Genomic DNA, 27,092 nt, shown 5'->3' on the forward strand with positions numbered 1-27,092 from the left:
ATAATTCATAATGCCGCCTACAGAGAACATACTAACTCCTTATTTCTAAAATCACAAATACTTCAACTTGCTGATATAGTTCATCTTCAAACAGCTAAAATAATGCATAAGGCTAAAAATAACCAATTACCTAAAAATGTATCTAATACTTCTCGACAAGAAGAACTACATTTGAAACACTTATATGCTAGGACTAAAAAGCCATAGCATTTCAGTATGTGGAATCAAACTATGGAATGGATTGAGTAAGACCCTCAAACAATGCACAACGATGAGCCAATTCAAGAAACAATACAAGCAGTTGATGTTTGCTAAATACAAGGATGAAGAGTCTTGAACCAGTCATGATGTGCTATATATATCACTATATTGACACTTACTATGGTACCCATTATGTCATTGGATGGTCATATCACCTTGTACTTCGGTACGTGACAAAAATAAAAAATTTAACTATATTAGGAAAGCAGGAAGTGAACAAATGTAACAGTTACTGATTGTTATGATGTGGAACTGTGAACTGATTATGTGATGCATTCAATTGTAATCTGATGCATGTTCAAATGAAATCAAACCATTACCATTACCAAAACGCTCTGAAAACAATCATCCGAGGCCAAACTTACAACCCCCACGTCTGCAACTGACTGACAGAGCTTTAGGATGTGTAGCGAAGCCAGGACATTGAAAAGCAACTGTAACATTTGGTCCTCATAAACAGGCTCTAGGCACTACTAGGACTCTCTAGGACTCTCTAGGACTCTCTAGGACTCTCTAGGACTCTCTAGGACTCGCTAGGACTCTCTCGGACACATACAACCAAATTACTAAAGAATTTTACAGAGTTGGGACCCGAAGCCAACTGAAGGATACATGCTATGGGAAAGAAGCTCTACCCCAATTACAGAGAGGGTGGCGGGGTCGATGGGAGAGTTTCTCCCTCCTCTGGGAGGTCTCCTCACATCAGCTCTGAGATAGCCTTTGACCCAATGACAGCTCTGAAACTCACATCACTGAGGGGATTAGTCCACTGGCAGGGGTGCCTGGGGAGGTCACAGCAAGCCTATCCCCCCCTACTCTCTCTTGGTGCTTTCACGACCCCCTAATGTTCTCCTCCATCACCTATTGCCCCTCTGCAGAGCCTTGCAATTGATTTAATCCCAAATAGTCCAACCTTCAACCTCACGCATCGCCTCTTCATTTCACACATCTTCGTTTTGCGCCATAATTCATCTTCTCGCTTTGACCTTCCTGCACTAGGTCATTCCAAACAAAGCGCCACCCATGAACGCAGAGCGAGAAATCCAACTGCTCCTTCTGCTCCATTTGACCCGGCTCAGGTAAAGGCCGGCGGCCTGACAGTGAAGATCAATGACCCAAGAAGAGACTTTGTGGTCTATGCTACTCACTTTTGGATGATCTTTCTGGAATTCCTTTACATATGTTCTGTTTTTGTTGTTGTAAACTTGCTACAAACTGCCCTCCTGACCAGCGACAACATTCCATATGTACTCAGGAAGGTAAACAGTCTGCCAGTGCCACCGACCTCGACCACGGGAATGCAACCGCAGCTCATGAAATCCACCGCAGCTTTTAAACGACCTGCAGTTTGTCAATAATCACAGAAATATGGCAAAGCCTGCCCCCTCCAATAAAATGGAAATGCTTTTATTTGTTTCGGACATGCTAACAAGTTACCGTGAAGTACATCACATGTTTACACTTCTATATGAAAAGGAGTAGGAAAAAGCAGAGCTTATTATCGTACTCTGAGCGATTGCTGATTACGTACGCCCTAGCTTTAAATCAGGGGTCTCAAACACGCGGCCCGCGGGCCAAATGTGGCCCGCAGGACACTAGTTTGAGGCCCCCGCCTTGATATGAAAGTTTAATGTTAGTGCGGCCCGCGCAAGTTTGATATGGATGCTGTATGGTATCATGTACCCAGAAAAAATGATTACGTTTGATTAATGTTCATGTTAAAGGTTAAATAACTGTTAATAGTTATCCTCCCTATCTGTGTGGAAGTGGTAAGTTTTTGGCTCTTTAAGTTGAAAGGAAATAAGGCTACCGTTTAGGTCGCTAGCTCTCTAGTTTGTGAGTTAGCATGTGTCTCAAGACCCTGCAGTTGCGCAATATGTTGTAAATAAAAAGAGTATAAATGTGACTATAGTCGTGTTTTGTCATGTCTACAGGGCTCTAATAATGCTTTGTTCATTTTCATCTGAAAAAAATAATTTGTCTACCCACCAACTTAGGTTTCTTAGGTTTTTATTATTTGCCGTTTTATTATTATTATTATTATTATTATTATATTTATTTATTTATTACTGATTGATTGATTTTCTTTATTCTTGATTTGTTTATTTATTTTTCATCTTATTTTGTGTAGAAAAATAAAAAGTAAGATATTTGAGAACAGTGGAATGTTTTATCAGAGCTTTTCTTGTAGAAAATCGAAACCAAAGCAAAGTTTATTCATTTTTCTGTTTTTAATAAATGCGTTTTTTTTTGGGGGGGGGGGGGGTTGGAAAACCTGTGTTTTGAGACTCCTGCAAACTCCTGTAAATTGAGTTTGAGACTCCTGCTTTAAATGGTGTAATTTTCTAAATAAAAGGGAAATAAAAGAATAGAGAGTTTGCAACAATAGATGGACAAAATAATGATAAATTAAAAAAAAGTATTACTACAAAAAAAGCATCTTACTTTGCCTTTGGAGGACCTTGGCTGTCCAAACTAGGAAGTACCATGGCTCCGTCTTGCGTAATCACATCTTATCAGACCCCCTTTTTCCTTCTCATGCGACCCACGCCGCTGCGAGGTGGCACAACACGCCAACCGGTGCCACGAATGGCAGAAAAAAATGTCTTTGAAGAGTCAGCACATTCCACGGGAGCAGAGCCCGAAACTCTCACCGCGGCGTGCACATAATACTCTCAACAAGCCATCTGTTTGCCCTCGCTTCACGGAACGGGGAAAAAAACAAATGTGGGCAACGAATGACCTGCGAGTTTGGAAATAAAAGTTGAACCGCAGGTTTGAAAGCAGCGGTGGTGGCTTGAAAAGGATATCTGGTATGGCGAGAATATGTTTGTGAGGGTAATAAACAAACACCCACTCGCTGTCAGCTCGAAAAATCCCTAATTAGCAGGCCTTTAAGAAAAGAAGGAAGAAAACACCAGCCCCGTTTCCAGGGATACCGTTACCCATTCCAGGAATTTTTACAGGTACTAAATTTGGAGTGGCTGTAAACAAAGCATTGGTGTTGTCCAAATGTTTGAAAAGATTCGTCAAGGAGAACATATCACACGGACAGTTGACTCAAAATGTCATTTACCTACCAGGTCACTCACCTGTCTGTATACCGCCGACTGGGTTCGTTGAAAATGAGCCCATGTGGTGCGTGGGTGAAGGGCGGCTGCCTCAACAGGCGGTAACGCAGGGGTTGGCAGTCGCTGCACAGCGAGCAGTCGGGTTTGGATGCTAACAGGGTGGCATCTATCTCCAGGTGTTGCTCCATGGTGAAAAACTGGACCCCGTAGACTTCCTCCGCTATGTCCAGCTTCAGAGTCAGCGCTGTGTCGCAGAAGACGTTGCTGGGGCCCAAAGAGATGTTGTTGCCGCTGACGGTGAGGAGGAGGATGTTGTGGATGGCAGGAAGGGCCGTTTCTTCGGGGCTGAAGAAGGTGACCCAGACGGTCAGCGAGTCCGGCACCAGCGGGTAGGGGAACTCCAGCTGGAGCATGCAGCCCTGGAGGGGGCACTCGGACAGGCCCACGATGCCCTGCTCGATGCCCGCGTTGGGGCTCCACGTGCGCACACTTGGCTCGCAAGCTTGCTCCACATCTGGGGGACCTGTGGGGCAGATTTACCCAAAAAAAATATGAATATAAAATTATTAAAATATATTATTTTAGTTTTATCTATAAAGTATGCATACCAATATAATTATTCTAAAATATGTAAAATAATGTATATATATATATATATAGTATAATATAATATAAAGTATTATATATAAAGCTAAATATATTCATGTATATATATAATTTTTGTTATATATTGAAAATAAATAAAAAATGAATATATTTAGTTTTATGTATAAAATTTATATATAATATTTTTATATATAATACTTTATATTATATATAAATATATATAATGTATGCATTTTTAAAATATATTGAAAATAAATAAAATATGAAATCAAAAATATGAAAGAAAATATATATATATTGTATACATTTTTTAAATATATTGAAAATAAATAAAATATCAATATATTTAGTTTTATAGATAATACTTTTAATTATATTATATAATACTAAACATATTAAAAATACAAAAAACTATACAAATATTTTTAAATGTATATTCAAGTACAATAAAAAGGTAATTATTGAAATATAACGTGAATTACATTATAGAAATATGCTAAAGTATGAAGACATTTTTTATAAATAAATCAATAATAAATAAAATGTGGGTTCATGCATTCAGTAGCAAATTCATATTTCAGATGGAAATAGAAGCGTAACCCACGTTTATGTACCAGAGGACGCCATATATCATATATTGTTCGAAAACATAACGTATGTCTCTCCGAGGTGCTTTTAGTCATACTCCATGTCCGTCTTTAATTTTAGTGAAGTTATGACATCCTTTCCCCCTTATAAAAATATCCATCATTCAAGCTGATCTTATGATTTGTTGCCAAACAATGCCGAGTGGGATACATTGTGGTCGTTTACGCCCTTGGATATGTTGGAGAAAATGTTCGGTCCTGCATGCACCGGCTCTCCTGAGATGCCAAGTGGGATACATTGTGGTCGTTTACACCCTTGGACCGTCTCTCCTGAGATGTGTGATGATGAATAGACTACATAACGATACAAGACGCTGAAATCCTGAAAACACGATGCCGATGTGCAAGTTTCGGGCGTCACTACGTTTTCTTGGAGTGCACCTCCCGCACGCTGAAGGTGGAGGTGAAACTGAGAGTTCATTGTGAGTTCTCATGCAGAGAGAGCGAGAGAGGTGTGCACGTTGCGAGAGGGGGGCCCACGGTAAGGGCTCAGCAAAGTCATTACAAGCCCAAACAGTCACACTCGCTCCATATTTGGAGTCACACACACACACACACACACACACACACACACACACAGCTAACTTGCATTATCCCAAGTGACGTAGACTAACATTCATCAAGTACTTTGAGAAGCCAGTGAGTGGCAGACACTATGTTCTCCCCCCCGATTTCCTTTTGTGCACTTCCAAGCTGGCAAGCGTGGAAGCCATTTGCTAACCTCATTTCTGGGCATCGTGCAAAATTCCACTGTTTAATCAAGTGAACACTGAATATGCTTTCCAAGCCACATTATCTCAACACATTTATTATTGTACTGTAACTGCGTGTGTGGCCAGAGTGGAGGTAAATGAAAGAAAAAAAAAAAAAAGAAGAAGAAGAACGTGGAAAAAAGACAGAGAGGCTGGTCGGGAATGATCTGCTGAAATACTCTAAGAGTAGGTTTTTCTTTTTTGGTTTACTCTCGGTGACCTCCTCCTGCAGGTCGTGCTTGATTGAATTTAGCATGTAGAACAGCCACTGAGAACACTTACTTCAGTAAAATCAGCTGTTATGGTGGGCTCCACTCCTGCTTTGGCACGCCGATTTACTGATTTAAGGCTCCGCTTTCTTTGCAGACCTTCAGTACATTCCTGCACCACCAAAGCGGGAGAATGACCCATTCATTAACAACATATATGAAGTATGTTGTTTTGATCTTTCTGTTATTTAGCAAAAAATCTAATATTATAATAATAATTTTAGAAGAAATTTGGACTGTCTACAAGTTCATGTTGGATCAGTTTTCAATCAATTTCCAAAACTGAGAACATTTATGATGCTTTTTAACTTTTTAATGTTAAAACATGTATGTTGTCATCTTTGTTTTTTATTATAAATTTATATTCATTCATTCATTTTCTACCGCTTTTTCCTCACGAGGGTTGCGGGGGTGCTGGAGCCTATCCCAGCGGCGAGAGGCGGGGTACACCCTGGACTGGTGGCCAGCCAATCACCGGGCTCATATAGACAAACAACCATTCACACTCACATTCATACCTATGGACAATTTGGAGTCACCAATTAACCTAGCATGTTTTTGGAATGTGGGACGAAACTGGAGTACCCGGAGAAAACCCACGCATGCACGGTCAGAACATGCAAACTCCACACAGAGATGGCCGAGGGTGAAATCGAACCCTGGTCCTCCTAGCTGTGAGGTCTGCGTGCTAACCACTCGACCGGCGTTCAATTCCACCCTTGTGGAGTTTGCATGTTCTCCCCGTGCATGCGTGGGTTTTCTCCGGGTACTCCGGTTTCCTCCCACATTCCAAAAACATGCTAGGTTAATTGGCGACTCCAAATTATCCATAGGTATAAATGTGAGAAAACAGCTGGGATAGGCTCCAGCACCCCCCGCGACCCTCGTTAGGAAAAGCGGTAGAAAATGAATCAATCATTTTTATAATTTTTTTTACAATTTTTACAAAAAAAAAAAATTACCAAAAAAAAAATTTGCAAAAAAAACATTTTTTTTCAAATGTATCCCGTAATGTAATATTATACTCTATACAGTATTGTATACTGTTATCGCCAGTACCAGCCTGAATGTTCCATAGTGCCGTATCGAAAAGGAAATCAATGGTATCAGTCTGTTTTTTTGCTAATAAACTTTCAACCAGCCAAGTGAACCAGAACCCATGGATGGATGTACACTGGTGCCCGTCCACCATACCATCATAACCAACATCCTGACCCATATGCTGTCCAGAGAGGCAGGAGGCTGAGCAAACCCAGAGGAGATATATCCAGGCCGGCGTTATGCTTTCTAAGAAAGGCCACTAAGAATTGACGACTTGAAGACCCCGTGGTACCTAAAATCAACGTATGGTTCCAAAATCTGTGCGGTGTTACACGAAGCAGCTAGAGAAGGGAACCTATGCCACACTTGAGAGTGCTTGTAATTACTCGGAAAGTTGATTCTGAGCCTCACTGGGACATTTTTTACGCCCCACACATCGCAGTACATATAGAGTACATAGTGTGTGTTGCACACTGCTGTTTCCAATCAAGCCAGTCTGCTTACTTGTGAATAACGCTAACCACACACACAAGTCTCTCAGGCTGCGGTTCTGTACAAAAATTGAAAAAGATATACTTGCTGAACACTTTGCTGTTGGGTAAAGAACATATGCATAAAGTGAGGATTTGATTGGTCAGCTTTCGGGACGAAATCCTTGATATTATATTACGTGTAATGCTAAAAGGACGTTTCTAAATAGATTTTTAAAGAGCACCGTGCACAAAGCGACAGATCACAGCACTTCCGATGCGTTTTTTTCTTACATTTTCTGATTTTTCTCTCATTTCTGTTTAGTTTTTGCTGAACCAAACCTCTCAGGTTGCGTTCGCGCTTGTCATGTTTGCTTTTGGTTGAGAGGACCTCAGCTAGTTTGGTTTCCTTTCTGGGAGCTGCTTCTCAGAGCTTTGGTTTCCCACTGCCATGGTTCCCTGTCGGTTCCAACTGAAGCTGACGTTTTTTGGTTTTTGGTTGGGTTTTGGGTGTTTGCGGTTTGCCGAACCAAAAGGTGTCTGGGCCGAGTGGGCCACCCGTTTGCATAATGAGGTGGGCACCTCAAAAAAAAAGTGTGCAAATTACCTCCATCTTTATTACATTGCATTGTAAACTAACAAAAAAAAACATCAGGGAAGAACTAAATTTGAAACACTTATATGCTAAGACTACGTTAAAAAGCCATAGCATTTCAGTATGTGGAATCGAACTATGGAATGGATTGATAAGACCCTCAAACAATGCACAACGATGAGCCAATTCAAGAAACAATACAAGCAGTTGATGTTTGCTAAATACAAGGATGAAGAGTCTTGAACCAGTCATGATGTGCTATATATATCACTATATTGACACTTACTATGGTACCCATTATGTCATTGGATGGTCATATCACCTCGTACTTTGGTACGTGACAAAAATAAAATGAAAAAAATAAATAAAAAAAACTTCATTAGGAAAGCAGGAAGTGAACAAATGTAAAAGTTATTGATTGTAGGGTAGGATTTAATAAGCTTTGCTTCTTCCTACTCCTTTTGGACATGTGGAACTGTGAACTGATTATGTGATGCATTCAATTGTAATCTGATGCATGTTCAAATGAAATACAACCATTACCATTACCAAAACGCTCCAAAAACATGGAGACCAGAGGAAGCCCACTGTCTCTTGTCGCATCCAAAACCCTGGCGTGCACCAACGGAGCTGACCCAAATCGATGGAGAGATGGGTCTTGAAATGTGAATGCGACATGGACCAGTGTGTGTGGCAATGGTTCTCTTTAAAAGCATATTTTAGAAGCTTTTTATGAAACTTAAGATGGTAAATATAGCACCAGAGTTCCTTTTAACCGAAACATGAAAAGTGTGAACGCACCCTTTTTTATTTTACTTCTACGGCACACAACCTCTTCCTGTATCGCTCCTGCAGGGGAGGGCATTTTCTTTTTTTGGTTTTCCCTCCAGCCATGTCCCTCCAAGGGCATAGAGTAGTAAAAATTTATGAGAGGTACTCGATGACCCTCTATGAGAAGTGCTGCCATGAGGTGCCAAGTGCATGCATGAACGCTCATCTCATGAATGCACACACATGCAACTTGCTTATTTCCCATATACTTTAAATGCAAATGAATGCTTATGCGTGCATTAGAAGTGAGAAACTACTGCAGACCACCACCACTCCACCACTCCACCCCACCCCCGAAAAACCCCACACACAAAAACCAGCAGCTGCGGAGTCCTCCGAGATGCCGGGGCTGGGGCAGAGTTAAGAGGAAACGGGGAGCTGACACAATCAGGGAGACCTTCCAAGAAGGAAAATTGAGTACAGTTTACACACGGAGCACGTTGGACAAGCCCAGACTTGCCTCTGGTACACACATTATAGCCGATGTTAAGGCAAGGTTCAGTGACTTTAAATAATCTATACATCAAACACACACACACACATGGGATAAAACGTATTTGGTTCGTCTGTTTGGCAAAGTGCCTGAAGGACTGCGAGCATCGAGTTGATATGTGGAAGAGGGCAGCTCCAAAGTAGTAAATAGGTGTAATAAGGCATGAGTAATAGGCCCCCGGCTTGTATACTATCACTTTAAACATTAACAGCATCATCACGACTACTTTCAATCTAAATATTCCTCATTTACAGCTACACATCATTAGGACTAAACATTAGGACTAAACTAGTCCATCCATGTTCGCAGAAATGTGGTCAAAGGACCGACGTGGAACTCACTCGATTTTACTTTGGGGGAAAAATAAGCATGTTTATTTTTGATTACACACTGGACTGGTGGCCAGCCAATCACAGGGCACATATAGACAAACAACCATTCACACTCACATTCATACCTATGGACAATTTGGAGTCGCTAATTAACCTAGCATGTTTTTGGAATGTGGGAGGAAACCAGAGAAAACCCACCCATGCACGAGGAGAACATGCAAACTCCACACAGAGATGGCCGAGGGTGGAATTGAACCCTGGTCTCCTAGCTGTGAGGTCTACGCGCTAACCACTTGCAGCCCACCCCGAAAACATAATAGTTATTTATATGTATCATTACACAGTATTTGATTGCAAGTGTGTTATGAATTATTATTATTTGATTTGAATTGAGATTAAGACCCCACCAAAAATAGTAATCTAGTAGTGATTAATGATGATTATAAAATAATTCAGGAATGTTGAGATTAGTAGTGATGAAATTGAACTGAAAGGGTGGTGGTGGTCTACGCCACTGTAGCTCATAATAGTGAGCCAAAATGCTTGATGCTAGCATAGTGAAAAGCTCAAAGTGCTGCAGCAGCGCACAGATGGGACAAAAGTATTTTAATAACATAAATACCTCATCCCTGTAAAGTTCTTATAATCAGAGCACCAAAAAATGTCTCAAATCCCACTTCTGTCAGCTTTTATTGCACTTACATCCCACGCAAAGCGGGGAATTCCATTTCTGACATGGGAGGTGGGAATAGTGGTACCTTAAATCTTGATCCTCATGAATGAGTGCGTGTTTTGGAGATGAGTCAGTGGACCAAATGTTTGCAATGTTGGAGCTTTGACTCATAGAGCCAACAAAGTTAAACCTCCATTCGGTGTCAGCATATTTGGCATTGTGAGGTGCGGCGTCTTCATAATGTATTTTTATTACAATCGGGAACGCTTGTACAGGACGGAGGACACGCTACCTTCAGCCTCGAGCGGTGACCAGTGACCAGAGGGAGCGCACGGTCGTGGGGATGATGAGTTGGAGGCGTACTGCAGTAGAACTCGCCCCTCGGTGCATTTATCGCACACTGATCCCAATTCTCTAGGAAACCAACAGACAGGCACAGCAACCAACTTAGATATAGGCCAAACGCACGTCATGCAGACTATATCAATAATAATAATAAGAAGAAGAAAGACCTAATATTTCCAAGTTGGGAAGAAATCTCAGGAACAAAGTCAGAATTTGCAATTCCAGTGGACCTTGTTATAGCTTGTAAGAAATCGCTACATACCCCCAAAAGGTTAACATTTATGTTGAGAAAAAACACATAGCGTAAATTCCGGCGTCTAATCCGCATCCACTAAATTCAAGAAAAGCAGATTTGTTCTTATATAAGTTACTGGCATAGAAGGTGCATGGGTCCACATCTTAAAATGGCATCAGGTGAGGACCAATCAGCGCTTTTCCTGGACTGGAGCCAATCATGAGCTATGAAAAAACTCATGACAAACATGTCAACCCACTCCAAATTGCAGGAGGTCATTCCTCAATATTACAGACCGACTCATGGTTTCATCTTAAACATTAACATTAAATTCATCACACAGCACCTTAACACTCACACGTTGTACGACAGAAATATAGAAACGTGTATCAATATGTGTTTAACATGAAAAAAATGTTTTTAAGTTTTCACATACTGCAAATCATTTGAGAAACCATTTCATTGGAGGATCTGAAGCCCAAAGCCCAAAGGGAAGCTGACGTCATTGCAGAGCCCCAATGAATGTGTTGCTCAGACACAATGCCATTATGGGAAAACCTTTTTTGTGTGTGTGTTTAACATGGAAAAAACATTTTTAAGTTTTCACATACTGCACTTCATTTAAGAAAACAATTTCATTGGAGGATCTGAAGCCCAAAGCCCAAAGGGAAGCTGACGTCATTGCAGAGCGCCAATGAATGTGTTGCTCAGACACAATGCCATTATGGGAAAAGTTTTGTTGGTTTTTTTTACTCAAACTCTGGCCTCTTTGTATATTTGTATATCCATATTTTGAGTGTTAAGTTGTTGTGTGATGAATGTAGTGTTGTTAGTACATTCTTCTTTGAAAAATGACACCGTCAGTCAAACTGTTACAGTATGTTGTTATACTGCTATAGACCTATAATATAGTATAATGACCTCCTGTGATTTCAAAGGGTTGACCAGCTCATTACGTCCACTGAAAGCTCATGATCGAGTCCTGCCAAAGAAAGAGCGATTGTTTCCTCACTGACTCGTGAGCGAAAGAGTATTTATTAGTAGTACTTCTGAAATCACAGAGATGTCACAATTCTAGTAGTTAGCCATAAATTAGCCACATCACTGTATAAGTCGTAGGGTTCAAAGTTGAAGAAAAACGTAGTACTTTCATGGAAAAATATTTTATAACAAAAACAAAGAATTCAAGCCTATCCAGGTAATTTCACCTGTCGTAAAAGTGTCCCGAGATGGGTGGGAACCATTCCAACGTGAAGGAGTTGTGATGTTGCTCCACCACCTGTGGAGGCATTGCCACCGGAGGGGGTTTGGAGTTCGGTTGCCAGGTCTGGTAAACCAGGTCCAGGTAGCAGTGCATCCGAGCCACTTGGTTGAGGGTGAAAGAGTCGGTGCAGGAATCATCTACAGGGAAACAAAACCTCAGGTTGCCGCATTATTTCTACGACTTGTCGTCATGAAGACGTGGCAAACGGGGCACGTCCCTCACCTGCGTAACTCATGTAATTGTTAAAAGGCGTGTGAGTGAAATGCGGAGAACCGCAGGTTTCGTTCCCCGGTTCTGGATCGTGGCAGCCTTTGAACTTGGACGTGGGATTAGTGTCTGCACACAGATCTCCGGTCTCCATGGAGGGCTCCGTTTCCAAGCACGCATCGTTACAGGATTCGATCTCCGAGATCCCTCGGAAAACGTGGTAGAGTCCCAGACTGTGGCCGATCTCGTGCACCATGGTGTCGGTGTGGCCGAAGGTACCGTAGAAAGATGGGTTCAGCACAATTCCACCTGAGAGGGGAAATGGTTTCTCACATTGAACCGCAGTTCCGGCAGCACTCATGCAGCCCCGGACCATCACCGTGTTTGACATTATAATGTTGCTACTCACTTGTGTAGCAGCATCCATTTAGACAATAAATATTGAATTGATATTGCTATACAAGCTGTACATAAACTACTCTAAAGTATATCCAACATATGGTCCCTTGAGAAGATCAATAAGTAGCTAATGTATTATTCACAGGCCGCATGGGCTTCATTATAATCTTGATAAAGACAAGACGCTGCTTGGGGCTCCGACTATAATTAGCCCAAATCAAGAGTGGATATTTGCATCATCATGCATGCCGTGTCTTCTATACCTAAATGCGTGAGGGCTTCTTTGTCCCACGGCCAAGTGGCAACCCCTGCTAGATCTTCATCAGAGGAGTTGGCAAAGAAGACGTTCAGGTGAGTGGAGCCATCCAAGTGCAGGATCTCTTTCAGCTCTTTCACGTCCAGATAGGCTCTGGGAAATGGAAACAAAACAAACGCAGAGAAGAAGAGGCTTGTTAATACTAAACATGTTTAGTTTGGAGGTTTCCATTCGTGAGAAGACATCAAAAACATACACTAAGGAGAGAGAATGTTTAGTAGAAGGACAAAAGTTGATATTTTAAAAGAATAAAAGTCAAGATTTTACAAATATTAATTAGCAACACAACAACAAAAAAAGGCAGAATGTGGATGGAAAATGGAAGTCTATCATCTATCCTCGCTATCTTTGTACACATTGCCCAACTCATGCACAGGATCTCAACAGGGACGTACTTCAGCTAACTTGTTAGCCTCTAATTGATTTGTTATAAACTTAGACAGGGTTTGAAACTGAGTGGGGAAAAAAGGGCAAAGTAAGAAACCAAAAAAGTACCACTTCCACACAGTATGGGAGAAGTGAATGTAACGTAATGTAACCTAATGTTTCATCAATGTAACATTTTACAGCATACAAATTTGGAGTTTCTCGCCATCATAACATCACTATTCTTGAAATATATTTTTTTCCTCAATATTTATTATTATATATATAATATACATATTATATATATATATATATATATAATACATATTATATATATATATATATAATACATATTATATATATATATATATATATAATACATATTATATATATATATATATATATATATTATTTTTATGTCAAAAGTTAGTCAGACTTTCATGAGACTTAATTTTCAGACTTAATTTTACAAAAAAAATTTACTTTATGTCCCTTAAAAACATACAAATAAAAAAATATTTAATAATGTGTTTTATTGGCAGCAAATAGTTTAAATTATGTCGTGACACTTGTACCACTTCCACACAGTATGGGAGAACTCAATGTAATGTAACCTAATGTTTCATCAATGTAACATTTTACAACATCCAAATTTGGAGTTTCTCGCCATCATTACTTTTTTTTAAATATATTTTTTCCTCAATATTTATTATGATATATATATATTATTTTTATGTCAAAAGTTAGTCAGACCTTCATGAGACTTGCACATCATGAGAAAAAGTAATTTTACAAAAAAATTTACTTTATGTTCCTTAAAAACATACAAATAAAAATACATTTTATTTTGTCAGACCTTTTAATTTAATAATGTGTTTTATTGGCAGCAAATTGTTTAAATTATGTTGTGACACTTGTAAAATCCTTTTTATGACTTTCTTGTCAAAACATTAGCTCAAAGATAATCTTATACTCATAAATTGATCATTATATTCTAGCAACACTGTGACTAATTTTTTTTTGGAATGGGAATATGAACATAATAAAAAAAAAAAAAACAGACTGACGCGGAAAACTTCTGCCCAAGTAGACCAGATCAAGGAATAGTTTGCAGGAAGGAAAGATCTTCATAAAGGGAATTCCTCGGAACACGGCAATGCACTTTCAATTTGAAGCCACTTGAACCATTTGTCATCGTTGCTTTTAAATCCTCGCTATTGCACCCTTGTGTAATCGAGAGGAAATTGAACCATGTTGAGGCTGTTGTCTAGGAAGTGCCAGCGACCAATAAACAGTAACCCAAAATGCAAGCGAGGGCCTTCATTTCCCTTGTTTGTAGCAGCGCTGATAGCCAAGCCGCAATTCCTTGTGAACATCATGGCGACACATGTTTTATGTTGGGAAGACAACCAGTTCAATAAAACATTTGCTGCTATTATTCCGTTTGATTGGGATCATCTCCTGAGGCGTTTATTTTCAACAAGCCCGCCAGTACTGAAGCTTTTGTCTTCCGATGTGGGGGCCGAGCGCCGGTGGGCAAAAGGTGGCACACTGCTAACCGCATCATCACTCAGCGCTACGAGACAGTCAAACTGTCATTCATTTCATGAATAAATTAAAGCCTGGCCGGTGGCCCTGGCAGACGGCGTCAGTGAGAGCAGCCATCTTTTCAAAGTGTCAATAAATGGAATCGTTCTTGCCTACGAAGCTGCGGAATGGACACCAGACCCAAACATGGCGTCCATGACACAAATTATCAGCTGTTTTTATCTACTTCAGCCGATTATGATGTAATTCTATGTTAAACAACAATAAGTTGCTACATGGAATCATTTCCACCCAACAAATTTGTTCATTACGTTGACTTACTGCCGTGTCCTGTTATTTCCTAGCCCAGTCTTCATACCGCAACACCCCCAGTATCATTTATTCCATTCAACGCTCTAAAATGGCAGCCGCAGACATGCCAGCGTGCTTTTGAGTGAATAGTTACAAAAGCAAGTGTCTGCATAAGATATTAGAATCCAAATGTAAAAGCAAGCTGACTGGCGGCGTATGTTCAATGTCACCTAGAGGAAGCAATTTAAAAGTGGCTAACAGTGGTGTTTGGCAGCGCTTTTTTTACAGGAAATACGCCCGTGAGAAAATTGTCCCTCCTGGCAATTGGGTTAAGGTATTAGCTAGTATTTAATAAATAAACTCCACACAAAGTTTTGATGGATAAATCTGACTGCAGCGCTACATGGATGGCCATGGAAGGGCTCCAGAAATAAACAGTAGGCTAGGTAGTAACTTTGGCAGTTTTACCAGAATAAAGTCCTACTTTGTCATTTTAGGTTTAAGCAGTAATGACATGAGTGAAAAACACAAAGGTTGACCCAACTTTATGAATATAAGTTAGCCACTTTAACATGAGGGGTGTTGACATTGTTGCGCAATACCATATCTTATTACTGACGTGGAACTTTTACAACTTTTCCAAAAATATCATTAATTATTACAATAAAGTCATACTTTCTTCACAAAAAATGACCTAAGACAAGTAGTCTATAAGTGCCCTGCGATTGGCTGCCGATCAGTCCAGGGTGTACCCAAAGTCAGCTGGGATAGGCTCTGGCGTACCCCCGCGACCCTAGTGAGGACTAGCGGCCTAGAATATCAATGGATGGATGGATGGATGGATGGATGGATGGATGGGTGGATGGATGGATGGAAGGAAGGGTGGGTGGAGGAAGGACAGATGATGGATGGATGGAAAGATGGATGGATGGATGGATGGATGGATGGATGGATGGAAGGGTGGATGGATGGATGGATGGAAGGGTGGATGGATGGATGGAAGGGTGGATGGATGGAAGGAAGGGTGGGTGGGTGTAGGAACAGATGGATGGATGGAAAGATGGATGAATGGAAGGACGGAAGGAAGGGTGGGTGGATGGATGGAAGGACAGATGGATGGATGGATGGATGGAAGGGTGGATGGAAGGAAGGGTGGGTGGGTGGAAGGACAGATGGATGGAAGGACAGATGGATGGATGGAAGGGTGGGTGGATGGAAAGACAGATGGATGAATGGATGGATGGAAAGATGGATGCATGGAAGGGTGGGTGGGTGGACGGATGGATGGAAGGACAGATGGATGGATGGATGGATGGATGGATGGATGGATGGATGGATGGATGGATGGATGGATGGATGGGTGATGGAAGGACAGATGGATGGATGGTAGGGCGGGTGGGTGTTTGGATGGATGGAAGGACAGATGGATGGAAGGAAGGGCGGGTGGATGGAAGTACAGATGGATGGAAGGCCAGATGGATGGATGGAAGGGTGGGTGGGTGTATGGATGGGAAGGGTGGATGGATGGAAGGGTAGGTGGGTGGATGGATGGATGGATGGATGGGTGGGTGATGGGGTGGATGGATGGATGGGTGGGTGATGGGATGGATGGATGGATGGATTTTTTTTTGGATGGAAGAATGAGTGGCATAACCGTAAAGCATTGGCATTGCATAATGATGACTATTATACTTTCATAATCAATGACTTGGAAGTGTATAAGAAATATAAAGTCATCCCACAAAGTATAACGTCATTGCCCGTATCAGAGGACAGAAAGACAATAAATTGGGTCAATTTCCCAATGAATTCAGGAATGTCCTTGTTTTCCTTAGTAGCTTGGGTTGGCTATAGAGTTGGATTCTTAAGCGCGTCTCATTGAGTCCAACTGATGAGGCCATCAAGGCAACAAGGCATTAGCCGGCTTGACACACATCTTGTGCTTTTTGCAGTGGGAATGATTTAAGCGTCCTGAGCGCACCTCAGCGTCTGCATAAGCTGTAGATTTACAAGCGTCGTCTCGATACTCTTGCAAGAAAAGCAGCTTTGATCAGCTGCCACTTGGGCATGTCTGTAGAAGTGTTTGTGTAGCATGAAGCGTTTGGAGGAGTTGACTGCGTCTTTGTGTCTGTCCATTCACATCTTTCTCAAAGATGGGCGCTAATGACCCTTTACTCGGGTTTACCCCGACCCTGTCACACTCCTCCTCTGAACTCCGTCACATGGTTGCGCCTCACCACGCCTCCGAAGCTCACATCAGACGGCGGGGAGGGAACTATTTTGTGTGCGTTTAACCGCGACGCTTTTCAGCAGCTTTTTTCAATGGAGAATTGGAAAGCGTAAAGGGAAAAGGTGGCGGAATCTGCTAGAGGTTGACTGAAACTGCTGCATTCATGCTTTTAAAAGGGAGATTATGACTTAATCCATTTACACCCATGTATAATTCATATACAGCCATAAATGTGCCTCGTATACATTCCATCCAGGAAGCGCGGGCCAGCGCTGAGGGAGCTGGCGTGGCAATGACACACTGGCGGCCAATAGAACTTCAAGTGGGTTAACACCACAGCCCCTAAACCCCATCGTTCATCTTGGCCTTTATTGCCAGACTTGGGTACTTGTCCTCAACCAAGGAATGGTAGCGCTCCATTTAACGGGAAAACAAAATGTCATTTTGCTGGAGAGATGGAATTGTAGGATACAAAAATAAAAGTTGTAATATGATAAGAAAAATGCCATCATTTTACAAAAACTCTTCCAGGAAATGACTCTGTTTACAAAACATTTTCATTTTACAAGAATGAAGTCAAATATTACAAGAAAAAAGACAATTTTAGCTGAAGGAGGTCCGAATATAACTAAGGCAAGTCATAGTTTTATGAAAATAGGAAGAATTAGAAACTTAGAAAAATCAACCATAATTCTGTGGCAATGCAGTCAGAATATGCCAAAAAAATGAGTCACACATTTGCAATATAATGAAGGAATAAAAATAATTTTATGAGGAAAAAAAATCACAAGTATAAAGTTGTAATATTCCAAGAAAAAAAATTAGAACTCATGAAAAAAGTCCCAATTTTACAAGGACGAAGACGTAATATTATGAGGAAAAATAATACTAGTATACTATAACAAGAATAATAAAAGTCATGATTTTATGATAGTAAAATTATACAAAGTAAGTCATTGTAGGGTAAGTATTTTAATTGTAATAGAGTATTACAAGAAAAACTATAGAATGAAATCATAATATGACAAAGAATTTCTCATTTTACGGTCATAAATTAGTATTATAAAAATCTGATTTTTACAAGAATCTTTTTCTAATAGTACGAGAAAAAGTCATGAAAGAAGACATAATATTTTTTTTTAAAAAAGTCTGTTAATATTTTTGGCTGCAATGTTGTCAGCCTCCCTCTGGTCTCCTCTGGCTCCTCTAGTGGACAGAGGCAGCATTGCAGCCCCCCCAGCATGCAAGAACCAATGAAATGCATTATGGGATGAAATTAAAATAGCTCTTGCTCTTTATTTTCAACTCGTTTTGGTACTTAACCGATATATTTATTACCTAGCTTTGAGAGTTAAGTTACTGTGTGATGATTTTAGTGATTTTGAATTAGCCGCACCGCTGTTGAAGCCATAGGGTTGAAATGTTTAAGTATATCTATATTATATATATACTATATATACGCATATATACATAGTGGGTTGACAGCCCCTAAACCCTGTTGTTCATCTGTGCCTAGACGTGGACACTTGTCCTCAAAATTCCAGCTTTGCAAAGGAATGGTGGCGGATTCTGATTCAGAGTGAAGTTGGGAGTAATCATAATAACAATAATAACAACCAAAAGGATTTAACAGGACAATGGGGCCCCCCCAATTCCCTGAAGTGGATGCTCTTAATCGGGCAGAAATTTGGCAACATCCTCATGGCTGCCTTTCTGCCAACTTAACGACCGCCATCTCACCAGGCATAAAGCGGTGAACTCCTTGGTGTAACATACTTAAAAAAAAAAAAAAAAGATATAATCTGACAATCCATTATCCCATCTGAGTAGGCTAATGGCCTCGAATGCACAGGTGAAATGTCGACAACAGGTGTTTTATAAGTGCGCTACGGCTTTAAAGGGGAAGTGCAAAGTCCTGGTATTTACGAACAAGCACTCCATTATGTTTTATGGGACAGGGCTTAATGGTTTAGACGACTAACTGTAAAACACCCAAGTCAAGGGCTCGGGAGATTAGCTCCCTCCGCTGAGCTAAATACGACGACGGCGGTGGCGGCGGCGGCGGAGGTGGAGGGTCCAAGGGGTGGAGGATGGAGAAAGGGTGGTCCATCCATCAATGTGCCACAAGAGAGCTATTGACTCATGAGAACCAGAGACGGGGGCCAAGGAAAAAGGGAAGACCTATTAGCCTCTGACAAAGCCTGGCCAGAACTGCATTTCCCAAAACATATCGCGGCGTAAAAGGTTTATGTGGCCATCATGCAACAGTCCATAAAGGCTAGCCTGGTACATATATGGCATATTTCATCGTCACTATAAATTATTATTTATTAACATTTTTAATGAATAACTACCTATAGTCCATCTCTGTGTGGAGTTTGCATGTTCTCCCCGAGCATGCGTGGGTTTTCTCCAGGTACTCCGGTTTCCTCCCACATTCCAAAAACATGCTAGGTTAATTCATTCATTCATTCATTTTCTACCGCTTTTTCCTCACAAGGGGTGCTGGAGCCTATCCCAGCTGTCTTCGGGTGAGAGGCGGGGTACACCCTGGACTGGCACATATAGGGCACATATAGACAAACAACCATTCACACTCACATTCATACCTATGGACAATTTGGAGTCGCCAATTAACCTAGCATGTTTTTGGAATGTGGGAGGAAACCGGAGTACCCGGAGAAAACCCACGCATACACGGGGAGAACATGCAATCTCCACACAGAGATGGCCGAGGGTGGAATTGAACCCTGGTCCTCCTAGCTGTGAGATCTGCACGCTAACCACTAGACCACCATGCCATTCTAGGTTAATTGGCCACTCCAAATTGTCCATAGGTATGAATGTGAGTGTGAATGGTTGTTTGTCTATATGTGCCCTGTGATTGGCTGGCCACCAGTCCAGGGTGTACCCCGCCTCTCCCCCCAAGACAGCTGAGATAGGCTCCAGACCCTCGTGAGGAAAAAGCGGTAGAAAATGAATGAATGAATGAACAACCTATAGTCACCTTTATATTTGTATTACCTACTATAGTAGACAAAATAATATGCCATTTAAGACATAAGTATAAGACATAATGTGTTGCTATAAATGGGACCCGACTGGCGTGTGGATAGGAAGTGGTGTTGGGGTTTACAGCTGCAACAGTAGTCTGTGTTTTGGTTAGCGATGATTGTGCCTGTCGTAGTAAGATCATTCAACCCTGTAATAAAAGCCTGTTGTTATACTGTAAATTATATATGGTAGTAGTATAACAGAGTACAGTACGTACAGTATTTGACTGTTTTCCAGACAAAGGAATGTCTGACAAAACTGCTGAGAGAAAGCATGAAAAAAAAGAACAAAGAATTGTCAAAAAGAAAGGTCCGGGACAACAATGGCCGACATACAAAGTGCATTGTTCATGCAGCACTCCACAAGCGGGGAGTCCAAAATATGCGTGTAGTGCATACCATTGGCATACCATAATCAATGCAACACAAGCAGCCACTTGAGGATGATGATCTGAATGAGACTATCACCCTGTTTTTCTTTCTTTCTTTCTGGTATGCTTCAACACCCCCACGCCCATCTTTCAAATACCACGGAGATTTGGACACTGGCAGCCAGTTGTTGACGGCTAAATCAAGCAGATTCTCCCCAGCCGCTTGATGAATGAGCTTCGAGCGGTGATGACTAAGCTGGAAGGGATGTGAAACCCACCTGCTTTTGCTCTCCGGTGTTGTTAATTAAATGACATTATTTTTGCTATTTAGCCATCATTTCAAACAAAAAGGGATGTGGCGGACTGACAGCACTCCCAAGCTTCGGTCCTGATTGAAACCAGCCACTGTCGTTTCTCAATTTATGCTATCACATATCAACATTTTATACAAATCACGTCCACTTTCAATAAATATCACAATAGTGGATTGGAAGTATGTTAAAAATGTATCCTTGATACTGGAATTTAGACAGTTTAAATGGATTTTAGTTCCATGCGTCTGTAGCTTTAATGCTAATGAGCTGTGTTTGTGTATCTCCAGGAAATGCTACTCGATGATGAAACTTAGAGTTTCTACCTCCAAGGCTGACTGACAGATAGTTGGCAAAGCTCCAGGATTTATTTTGAGATGTGTAGCAAAGCCTGTTGGGCTCACCGAGCTAAGGACTGGTCAGAGGCTGCATCATGTCCACCAGGAAGACATTTTTCATTCAACGCATCATGAAAACACTGATAATACAAAGTGGAGCAAACAATAAGGGAGGTCATGGATTTTTCTCACATTTGGCACTCATAAACTGGCGATGGGAACACAAGGTTAAGCGTGTCTGAAACTAATAAACCATGACCATGACATGCTACTGTGAGAACATCATTAAAAAGTCCATTTTGCATAATACGATGATACAAAACCCTGCCGCAGCCCCCCCCCCCAGCATGCAAGAACCAATGAAATGCATTATGGGATGAAGTATGTATGTATGCATAAGTAAGTATGGGATAAGAGAGTATTACAAGAAAAACTATAGAATGAAATCATAATATGACAAAGAATTTCTCATTTTACGGTCATAAATTAGTATTATAAAAATCCTATTTTTACAAGAATCAATTTTTAATATTATGAGAAAAAGCCATGAAAGAAGATAACATTTCAAGAAAAAAGTCTTGTGTTAATTTGTGTTAATATTTTTGGCTGCAATGTTGTCAGCCTCCCTCTGGGCTCCTCTGGCTCCTCTAGTGGACAGAAGCAGCATTGCAGCCCCCAGCATGCAAGAACCAATGAAATGCATTATGGGATGAAATTAAAATAGGTCTTGCTCTTTATTTTCAACTCATTTTGGTACTTACCTGATATATTTATTACCTAGCTTTGAGAGTTAAGTTACTGTGTGATGATTTTAGTGTTCATTATAAGATGACACTGTGAGTCAGACTGAGTAATGACGTCCTGTGACTTTCAATGAGTTGACAGGCTCGCTGTGTCTTCATCTATAGCTCATGAATGGCTTTTGCCAAAGAAAGAGCTACTGTTTTCTCACCCACTCGTGAGCGGCACGGTATGTAAATGATTGGTAGTAGATCTGAAGTGAAGGAGATGTCACGAGGATAGAACGTAGCCATAAATTATCCACACCGCTGTCGAAGCCATAGGGTTCAAATGTATATCTATATAAGTATATCTTGGTGGCGGATTCCGATTCTGAGTGAAGTTGGGAGTTGGAAGTTGGGAGATTTTTCTCACATTTGTCACTCATAAACTGGCGATGGGAACACAAGGTTAAGCGTGTCTGAAACTAATAAACCATGACCATGACATGCGACTGTGAGAACATCACTAAAAAGTCAATTTTGCATAATACGATGATACGAAACCCTGCCACGTTCTCAGTCAATGCTACTGTGGCTTGTGTACCAAAAACAACAAAAATGCCGAAGACTGCTGAAGACACCTCTAGGATTGAAAAGATCCATCATCCCTGTCAGCTTTTACTCATTATTTTCAACCACAATGACAATGAAACAAAAAAACTACAATCGATTTATCAAGGAGCCACATTGAACACCACAATCCACAATAATTCACCTGAAAGAGGAATGGATCCTCACAGTTTTCTCCACAGTTTTTCACTGGAAAAACTCAGCCTAGCCATGTTTAGGGGACCCTCACCTGCCTCCCAAGGAAACACGTCTGTGCGGTTTCCTGGGGAGAGCAGCATGTCTAGAATAATTTCCATAGCTACAAGCGAAAAAGCCATTCTGCTCTGACCTCTATTTGCTCTTGCACTGTTTACAATCTCACTCTTTCCGAATCAATCGCCGCCTCCAATCAAGACTGCTTAATTAGTACCACTGGCCACAGGATACAAAGTAGAAAAAGGTTGGGGGACTGGGGGTTGAAAAATGGATCCAAAAAAAAAAAAAAAGATCAGTCTTCCTTGCATATTTGCTAGTCGGAGAATCATCCTGTTGCATTTGTTGTAGCCCCGCTTCAGTGTGGAACACTGATTGAGCCAGGCCGAGGGAAGATTGGACTAGCTACCCCCCGGAGGATTTCCCGGGCCACACAGACTGGGAGTTGAGTTACAAGTCAGCCGCAAACCAAATGGTCAGGAAGCAGTGTGACTAGACTTCCAAGTCCATCTTGCGGGGCCGCGTACATGGAAAGATTTGTTGTTTGATTAATGGAAGAAGGCATGAGAGGTGTGGTGTTGGTTTACTGGAATTGCTTTGTCAAAAAAAAACAGGATGAAATCAAGCGGAAAGCAAGGATTTTTCTTACTTGTGTGGTGAGGAGCGGTTGAAGCACGTCTTGGTCACATCCGTTACGTCGGGATTGCAACAGTCGCCGAGGTCGTAGAAGAAATTCTCCCAGTTACATTCCGCATCGCATACGCCGTTACCCTGCTTGCTCTCTGGGCAGCGGCTCCGGTGCCCCGATACGCAGTCACCGGCGTCGTACCCGGTGAGCGGGTGGTTGCACTCTGGGTTGCAGGCATCATCACCCACTTTGCTAATGTCGCAGTTAGCGAGAATCAAGCGGTTCCTCAAGGAGGAGTTGGTGACATTGTGGATGCTGAGCTCCCAGGTGATGTTATAAGGGCTGAAGGCGTCGTTAAGCTGCTGGTGCTGCAGGATGATCTGGTGGTCCGACACGGTCGGCTTGGTCCGGGTATTGTCCCAAATGTTTATCACACGGTATCGCACCTTCTTGGGCCGACGAAAACTCCAAAGTTGATTATAGTGTTTGATGACCTCGACGTTGTCGCAGACAGTTTGACCACAAGCTGGAGGTTCCAACGTGGTGTCTAATAATCCTTCAGCATTTCCTCCACCTATCCGTCCACTTCCCCTCTGCTCCGGCTGAGGGAAGCTGCCATCTTTCACAGTTAGCCACTTCCTACCCGGGTGCTCAAATGTTTCCCGTATGACCAGCTGAGGTAGATCTTGAGGATCCTCGTGGCCCTGCATATCCCTGATAATATGCCTCTGACCCCGAGCCTGCCTCCATAGAGCCACCCTCTCTACCGCCCCCCGGTAGTTGTGATTCAGAGCATTCCCACCAATCATCAGGACTTTGCACTTTTTAGTGAGATGGCTGAAGACATCGCCGGATTGCTCCCGACTCACACCGACTTGGGCGCCATTGACGAAGAGCTTCATGTAGATGCCGTCATACGTGACAGCTAGGTGAGCCCACTGATTGGGGCCGTAGCGGGCGTTGGAGTGTATGGTGGTCGCCTTGTGGGCACGATCCGTTTTCAGGGAAAAGAAGAAGCGAGGGTCGCGGTTGCCGTGTTCGCTGACGGACTGGATGCCAAGCAGCCAGCCTCGGTCGCTGGATGCGTAGAAACATTTGTCGTAAAGACCTGGAGACAAAAACAGAACAAGTCCGTTAGTATGACTTCAAATTAAACCTTGAGGCAAAGGTACCTGGCTTTGTCATTAAAACAAGCTCTATCTAGTTCAGGAAGGTACCAAAAGGTCCCGTGCGCTGATATGCGAGACAAGTTAAAAAAAAAAAAAAAGGACTAAAACTAACAGCAGCTGCTGTGGATTGACAAGTCAAGAAAACTTGAAATATTTGGCACCAAAACAAGGCAGTAAGTCTGTTAGCCGGTAGGAATGAAGAGCGGTACAAATATGTCTCGGCAGGCAAAACGTGAAGCACGGCAAAGATTCCATGCAGATTTCTCAACATAGAGAGGTGGATTTAGTCAGATATTGTGGTCTTGTCTTATCCGTCACGCAACGAGTTCTTGCAGATTCTTGGCCAACATGTCACAAAATGATATGCAGCTAACATATCCAATACAAGTGCTTCAAAAGTCCGTAATGCTTTCTTTATTATTATCAATTTAGGAATACCAAGTAGGATCTTGAATGCAAAAGCAGCAGAGCACACCAGCTTGCCAAGGAATTTCCCCACACTGTAGCTTCACCATAAATATTCATTTCAATCCTATACATTTCAAAAATCTAAACTATGCTAGACGCCACACTCTGGTAAGTGTTATTTCCAGCTGTCCAGATGGGAGAGCTGATGCATAAATATGATTTATTTTTCTCCTATACGTATATCTGAGGGTGTGTCTTGCTGGAAATTGGGTTGAAGTGCATGTTTGTCTAAGGGAAACTCCATGGAAATCTCTCTGTATAGGCTTCTCGTGAAACACTGGGCGCATTTAAAGTTGTTAGTGTAAATGTCCCTTGCCAGCTAAGTAGCCAGAAAAAAAAAGGCCGGTTTTTCTGCTGAGGCCTTGTTTTTGTAGAGGCACCAAAACACCTTTTTCCTGTTTCACTTGGACCATGTGTGTCAGCTCCAGCATGGTAATGTGTTTTCACTTCTTAGGGGATCTCTGAATGCTAACTGTTTGTTTGTTTAGTGTTTGTTGAGGTACGTATGTGCCGGCGCACACGTTCGACTCCACGAGGGTTTCAACGTCAATGCAAGTTTGTGGCCGGTGATGCAGGACACATTTACGCACTCTAAGGCTAGTTTGGAAAGAATCAAAAGGCACCTTGAAATGTACCATATTGGTGGTGGATGATTTTACACATAGAGCACCCCCCCCCCCCTCCAAAAAAAAATACCTATACTACCATTGGCTGTCTTATCGGTAGTAAAATTTGCTAAAAATGGTTGGCTAAGGCTAGATTTCTGAGCTACTATATTAGTAGTCTGTAGTCTGCTAGCTACCAAAACAAATATCCTTCCTCTTTATTGTTACTGTACTTTATTCAAATGAAGTTTTTGTTCCCTCATTTCAAGTATTAATTGGCTCAGCGTGCTCTTTTAAAACTACCACATATTGGTCCGGAAAAGTTAAAAATGCTAGTTTGTTGTCTAGAAAATGATGAGCTAATGTTAGCTTTCCAATAGCTAGCGTTTGTCATGAAGAATGAAGGATTAAAATACGTCCTATCTTTGTATGTCCAACAATTTTAGAAATTATTTGCTAATGTTAGCTTTCCAAGCTATGTTAATCCGATACCTAGCGTTTGTCATGATGAATGAAGCATTAAAATACGTCGTATCTTTGTTTGTATGTCCAACAATTTTTTAAATGTTTTGCTAACGTTAGCTTTCCAAGCTATGTTAATCCAATAGCTAGCGTTTGTCATGATGAATGAAGCATTAATATACGTCGTATGTTTGTTTGTATGTCCAACAATTTTAGAAATTATTTGCTAATGTTAGCTTTCCAAGCTATGTTAATCCAATAGCTAGCCTTTGTCATGATGAATGAAGCATTAATATACGTCGTATGTTTGTTTGTATGTCCAACAATTTTAGAAATTATTTGCTAATGTTAGCTTTCCAAGCTATGTTAATCCAATAGCTAGCGTTTGTCATGATGAATGAAGCATTAAAATACGTTGTATGTTTGTTTGTATGTCCAACAATTTTAGAAATAATTTGCTAATGTTAGCTTTCGAAGCTATGTTACTCCATTACCTAGTGTTTGTCATGATGAATGAAGCATTAAAATATGTCGTATCTTTGTTTGTATGTCGAACAATTTTAGAAATGATTAGCTAATGTTAGCTTTCCAAGCTATGTTAATCAAATAGCTAGCGTTTGTCATGATGAAACATTAAAATACGTTGTATCTTTGTTTGTATGTCGAACAATTTTAGAAATGTTTTGCTAATGTTAGCTTTCCAAGCTATGTTAATCCAAAGCTAGCGTTTGTCATGATGAATGAAGCATTAAAATACGTCGTATGTTTGTTTTATCGCCAACAATTTTAGAAATGATTTGCTAATGTTAACTTTCTAAGCTAAATGTAAGATTGCAATGATTACAATTGAAATTTAGAGAAGTGCAAATGGTTGAAAAGGTTTGCTAACATTTTAAGAAAA

General features: G+C 41.2%; 1 protein-coding gene across 2 annotated transcripts in view; it reads right to left on the reverse strand.

Moving 5' to 3' along the window:
• pappaa (pregnancy-associated plasma protein A, pappalysin 1a) overlaps positions 1–27,092 on the reverse strand; it is a 94,789-nt gene that overhangs the window by 61,402 nt on the left and 6,295 nt on the right. For both annotated transcript variants that reach the window (XM_058065038.2, XM_058065037.2), the window contains exons 2-7: positions 23,509–24,595; positions 12,755–12,900; positions 12,108–12,401; positions 11,830–12,022; positions 10,334–10,455; positions 3,354–3,855 (exon numbers count right to left, since the gene is read on the reverse strand). In XM_058065038.2, coding sequence (XP_057921021.2) covers positions 3,354–3,855; positions 10,334–10,455; positions 11,830–12,022; positions 12,108–12,401; positions 12,755–12,900; positions 23,509–24,595 — 2,344 coding nt within the window. The remainder of the gene's footprint in view (positions 1–3,353; positions 3,856–10,333; positions 10,456–11,829; positions 12,023–12,107; positions 12,402–12,754; positions 12,901–23,508; positions 24,596–27,092) is intronic.

This window comes from Doryrhamphus excisus, linkage group LG10 (assembly GCF_037039965.1).
Source record: "Doryrhamphus excisus strain RoL-2023G ecotype Guam linkage group LG10, RoL_Dexc_Guam_v1.1, whole genome shotgun sequence".
Taxonomy (NCBI): domain Eukaryota; kingdom Metazoa; phylum Chordata; class Actinopteri; order Syngnathiformes; family Syngnathidae; genus Doryrhamphus; species Doryrhamphus excisus.